The 6000-nt window shown below is 41.1% G+C and overlaps 1 protein-coding gene across 1 annotated transcript in view; it reads right to left on the bottom strand.

Annotated features, from left to right (window-relative positions):
* Positions 1-1854: 1854 nt before the first annotated feature.
* The window catches only part of Wipf1 (WAS/WASL interacting protein family member 1), a gene marked incomplete in the record, with an annotated part of 108155 nt that continues 104009 nt past the window's right edge, over positions 1855-6000 (bottom strand). Inside the window, 1 exon segment of the mRNA XM_035447152.1 lies at positions 1855-3772. Within this exon segment, the coding sequence (XP_035303043.1) occupies positions 3717-3772 (56 nt within the window).

The raw sequence follows: 6000 nt of genomic DNA, 5'->3' as shown, positions 1-6000 counted from the left end.
CTGCTAGGGCTTGCTTACTGTAAAATCATTCTGGTAAATGCTCCTCTGGTTGACTGCATTTCAATAACTTTGGGATCACTGCCTAAGTGCTCATTCCCTAACTCCACACTGCCAGCGGAGGACCGCCTTTTTCATTGCACTAGTAAGTCTATGCTGAGTGCTTCACCCTGTCTAACACAGGTTGATGCTGTTAGACGGTGCCTTGCTTTGACCTACTGCATGGGGTTAGAGAAACGACTTCGAACAAAAGATGAGGCCAGGTCTTCCGACATGCTCAGCTACCTCGCTGTGCTGAGAAGCATGCAAGCAAAGCACACATGCATGCAAGGCACACATGCATGGCAGATGCTTCAGGAAGCTCTCGGGTTCCTACGCTCCTGTGGCTTTCCCAGATCTGTTTGTGTCCATGTTGGCCTGTGTCTCCCTCTTTCATTGCTTCCAGTGTCCACTTTACAGACTAAGATGCAGTCTCTGGAAAAACAAACACGGTGGGATCTTGAGGTATGATGAGTAATGAGTATTTACTTACTTAAAAGGAACTTGTTTGAGTTTGTCTCTAACACAGTGTGAAACAGAAGGCAGACATTCACCTTTTTGTTTATAATTACACAGGTAAGAAAGCCACAAGTCCACACCATATAATTCTGCGTTTTATTTATTGTCTGGATGACTTACAAAGATGCAGGTGTCAAGGGTAGAGTCTACCCTACCATTTAACTACTCTGATGACACAGATACCTAAGTTGTGTCTGCTTACACAGTTTGGTGGTATGAAAAAAATTCCTCCACAGCTCCTGCCTATAAACAGGGAAAATTAATTTCATACCAAAGATCTGAGGATACTTTAATAACCACCCTGTTCCTGCTATTACAATAACAAAATTGCTAATACAAGTTAAAATATAAAGGCCTAACAGTTTTTACAAATATGCAAATAATCCACCACGTAGACATAAAAAGTCAATTCCTTTCAGATCACAGAATAAGGCACCATTGGGTTAAACATTTTCTCAGCTTTCAGTAAATTAAATGCATAGTGAAGGAGACACTGAACACTGAATTTTAATACTGCAATATATTTCCATATAAAATGATTTGCAAATGTTAAAATACTGTATTGCATCTTGAATACACAGAACTGGAAATATTATGGAAAAAAAAACATACTTGTAAGCCCTGACTTCAGGGAAGAAAATAGTCAGGTTTTTGTGTGTGTGTATTCTGCCATAGGTTAAGCTAAGCACAGAACTTTTCCAGAGTTTGAGATGCAGCTGGGTTACTAATTTCTAGGCAAGGGATGTAGGTGTATTACTGCAGCATTCTTTTCAAAAATACATTCTACAACTTCTTTATTATGAATGGCAACTTTGAGCTGTGACCCTATTTCTAATTTAGAAATGTACCTGAAAAATGGAGACATACTAGGTCTTGTCCAATTTTCACTATCCCTTAAAAAATTCAGACCCTGGGCTAGAGGGATAGCTCAGCCATTAAAGGCTAGGCTCACAACCAAAAAATTCAGACCCATGTGTTTTCTGAGTCAGACTTTTCTCTGCCATACATAGCACAAGGAAGGAACAGTTCTATTTTTAGTAGAGTGGGTTACTTAGAGTCTAGCAAAAGGATGTTTAGTATAGTGAACATCAGCTCAAAGAATTCAAAATACATTATAAAAATGTTAGAAGTAAAAAATGTCAAGCTTGTGCTGGGCGTTGGTAGCCCACGCCTTTAATCCCAGCACTCAGGAGGCAGAGGCAGGTGAGTTCGAGGCCACCCTGGTCTATAGAGCGAGTGCCAGGACAGGCTGCAAAGCTACACAGAGAAACCCTGTCTCAAAAAAAAAAAAAAAAAAAGTCAAGCTTGTTAAGCCTTTATTTCTTCGTTCTCATGGAAGACAGACAAATGGCAGAGGAGAAGGGAGGAAAATGACTCTCTAAAACACCAAGTTCAGGGCTTTGGCAAGGAAAGTTATAAAAATACAATATATTCAAATCAGTCACTTCATAATTTATTAGACATTTCAACTATTAGAATTCCTAAGTTCTGCTTCCATATAAATGAAACAATTATTCTATAAATAGGAATGTCTTTCCATTTTTCTTTGGATTGATTTTTTTTTTTTTGTCAGCATCTCCCAGCAACATGTGAGCAATACACTGGACCCAAAATACAAATTTCAGGTAGATACATACATGTGGCCATGTGCTTTAATAGAGACAATGGCAATATTAAACATTAACTATATAAAACATCAAAATGGAAATCTTTTTCCAACTCTATAGCTAGATTTAAAAGTCCCAGTAAAATCTTGTAAACAAAATCATATATATATATATAAAAAGGCAAGCCCGGTCCTTTCTGTGGTCCTGTAGTGGAACTTAATTGCATAGATCCAGAACAAGGGATTCTCCCCAGAGATTCAAAACCACTTCTTTCCAGTTTCTACTGCTAAGCTCCTCAATCCACTTGACCCCAGTGGGTTTTGTAAGTTCTGCCCATCATCTCAAATCTATCCCCTACTCCCATAATTCTGGCTTTATACCTTCCTGAACTTTCCTGCTGGCCCTGAGGGAGAAGTTTGCTCTGGGGTAGAGGACTGAAGGCCACCGGAGATCTTCAAGGCAACCCATCTACTGACCAGTGAGTGCACAGCCGCTGGCTCTGAGCCAGGAAGCGCCCACCAGCTTTCAGTTTCTTTGCTTTATTCCAGCCACTGTAAACTGTACTAGGTCAACTTCTGACAGAGATACTCTGAAGAAATAGTTGGACATATTGAGGAAAAAGGCAAAATAAGGGACCAAAATCCAAGTTCTCACTGTCTGCCAAACATGATGAAGAATTCTGTCCTTGTCTTGGGGCATCTCTTGAATTGCTAAAACTCAATTTGTCTGTTTAGACAAGCGGTTTCTGTACTAGCTCCCATCTTCCAGATCCAGACAGTCTGACAGTATGGTGCTTAGGCACGTGTGGCTACTGGATACCCAAAACCTAGTGATGTGTTTGTCCTAAGTAAAGGATGATCACTGGAGTGTGAAGACTTAGTACCAAAAATGTAAATATCTCATTAATAATTTCTATATGGATGCGCAGAGTTAAGTTTCACTTGTTTCTTTTTACCTTTACAAAACATGGCTGCTGGTCATTTTAAGATTGGTTATGGGGCTCACAGTATGTTTCTGTTGGACAGCTCTTCCCAGGAGCCTACCTCAGACTGCCAAAAATTGGATATCCTGCAACCACAGGGCTTTATTTCCGTGAGGCTTACTCAGCAACTTGCTTTGGGAGGGCCATCTGTGGTTCATGGAAATAGACCTGAGACCACATGAGAGAGAAAGGCATGGACAAAACCAGCTCTCAGGGAATTTAACAACTATAGCCTATAGCAAATAAGCAGTGAATGTCTGACTGTGTGGGGCTGAAAGCTGGCATACAATTTGTCTCTGCCTATTTGCAACAAAAGCTTATCGATTCCAGCAGCCAACCCCTGGCAGGTTGCAGCTGACACAAGCAATAGCTCAAGAATATATACAACATAAACAGCTAGGTGCATCATTTCTGATCCCCTCCCCCCACCAAACGCACGAATCCCCACCTCAGCTTCCGTCATTCCCTCCTACTATCTCTGAGAGGGACAAAGGAAGGGAGGGGGTGCGCAGTTTTCAAACAGCAACAACACAAGCAGCTTTGGAGCTTGGGTAGAGACCAGCAGGCAGAGATCACCTCGGGATGGGAGGAAGGGGTGGGGCGCCCCTTTCTCTTCGGTTGGATCCACCTTGATAAAAACAAAAAAGAAAAACAAAACAAAACAGATGAAATATAATTTTCGTTAGAAGCTTATGTTTACTGTGCAAACTCCAAGATGGTTGCAAAGGTGCTCACTGCCTTAGCCAGAGATCAAGGCTGGAAGTAGGGGTGATGGGTGCTGGCAACTGAGTACCTCCTCACAGTTATGTAAAAATAATTATACTGTGTATGGATCAAAGGTTTTAAAAATACAGATGAACAAAAACAAAACAAAAAACTCACATCTGCTTGGTTCCCCAAGACCAACATTGTGTGTGTTTTCCCTTTAGACACAGGTGCCTTTTCTTCTCGGATCCTAAGTTAGGATCCTAGAACATTTTCCAAAACTAATACTCAGTGAAAATGTAACTACTGGTGGCACACTGAATTGTATTGTATAGATCCGGGGAAGCTGTATCTTGCTGTAGCCTTTTACATTTCCATAAAGATTACTAGTGTTGAGGGACTTTTCATATGCTTTTCAGCCATGTACATATCTTCTTTTAAAAATGTCTACTGCAATGTTGAATCTATTTTTAATTTTTGTCTTTAAAAATATTTTTACACTTATTTATTGTGGACATAGGGTGCTCAAATATTCCACAACATGTTCAGAGGACAACTTAATGGGAGTTGGTTCTCTCTTTCTACCACGTGGGTACCAGGGATTGATTGAAGTCAGGCTTGGCAGCTGAGGCCTCTATCCATTAAGAAATCTCACCAGCCCCAAACTGTTTTATGTTTTGTTCTGTTTTTTGTTTTTTTTTTTTTTTTTTTTTTTTTTCCGAAACAGGGATTCTCTGTGTAGTTTTGGAGCCCTCCTAGCACTCGCTCTGGAGACCAGGCTGGCCTCGAACTCACAGAGATTGACCTGCCTCTGCCTCCCGAGTGCTGGGATTAAAGGCGTGCACCACCAGCGCCCAGCTCCAAAATTGTTAAGTTATAGGGATTCTTTATAAATCCTGCATATTAATCTCTTATCAGATATGATTACAAAATATTTTCTGTGTTTTCCTTTTCACTCTATTACTGTGTCCTTTTTAAAGCCATGAAAGCCCACTTGTGGGTTATTGTGCTGGGACCAGGTTTAAAAATGTTCATTCTTCTGCCATGCTTTTTGGAGGCTCTAACCGCTATGAGGCATGAGGCTAGATGCTCAAATGCTGTGGGCAGGTCTACTGCAGGCACCTGTCATTGGTGCACATTGGTTTGGCCCTTGTTTTAACTTAGAGCATTGCACTGATTGGTTCCTCAGCAGCCATCCCACAGGGAATGGATGGACCAGGGACTTTTGGGATAGAGCAAGTGTCTGAGCGATGAAAACATGACAGTTCTTTCTTACCCCTTCCTTATCATTCCAACTAAATCTTTTTTTAAAGATTTATTTATTTATTTATTATATAGTATTCTGCCTACATGCATGCCTGCACGCCAGAAAGGGGCACCAGATATCATTGTAGATGGTTGTGACCACCATGTGGGTGCTGGGAATTGAACTCAGGTCCTCTGGAAGAGCAGCCAGTGCTCTTTACCTCTGAGCCATCTCTCCAGGCCCCTAAATCTTTTCTTGAGAAGTCATCTGTGAATGACTTATCTGGATGTAAGTCAGCCATCAGTCATGCTATCTGACTGTCACCTGATCTACTACAAGTGGCCAGTGAGATAAGAGGTGGCCTTGTACAGTGCTGCAATGAGGGACCATTCAAAGTGTACCCCCACTTTGTTTGAGAGGCCGAGGCAGCTAGAGGAGCAGAATTAAACATGTTATCTGATAGAAGCTTATTTTCATTAGATGACTTGCTATTAAAATTTGTACATTCCATTAATATTGAAAGCAAAATCTGTAAAATTGGGGGTGGCACTAAAAAATTACCAATTTAAAAACTATTTTAGATGCCAACTCTCTTTCAGGGTCTATGTCACTTAAGAAATCTGTAAGAGGGAGCAGGCCATTGATCTGGTCCTCAAGTCACTCACTGGAGTCATAAAGAAAGGACATGTTTAGCTATAACATTGAAATCCAGGGGTCATGGGAAGGCAGTTCTGTTATTGATTTAAAAACAAAAGTGATATTTAAATTCTATTAAGAATGCTTATGGGGGCTGGAGAGATAGCCCAGTGGTTAAGAGCACTGGCTGTTCTTCCAGAGGGCCTTGGTTCAATTCCCAGCACCCACATGGCAGCCCACAACTGTCTATAACTCCAGTTCCAGGGGAT

This window comes from Cricetulus griseus, chromosome 6 (genome assembly GCF_003668045.3).
Source record: "Cricetulus griseus strain 17A/GY chromosome 6, alternate assembly CriGri-PICRH-1.0, whole genome shotgun sequence".
In the NCBI taxonomy this organism is placed as follows: Eukaryota; Metazoa; Chordata; class Mammalia; order Rodentia; family Cricetidae; genus Cricetulus; species Cricetulus griseus.
This window is presented reverse-complemented; position numbering and strand designations above follow the sequence as displayed.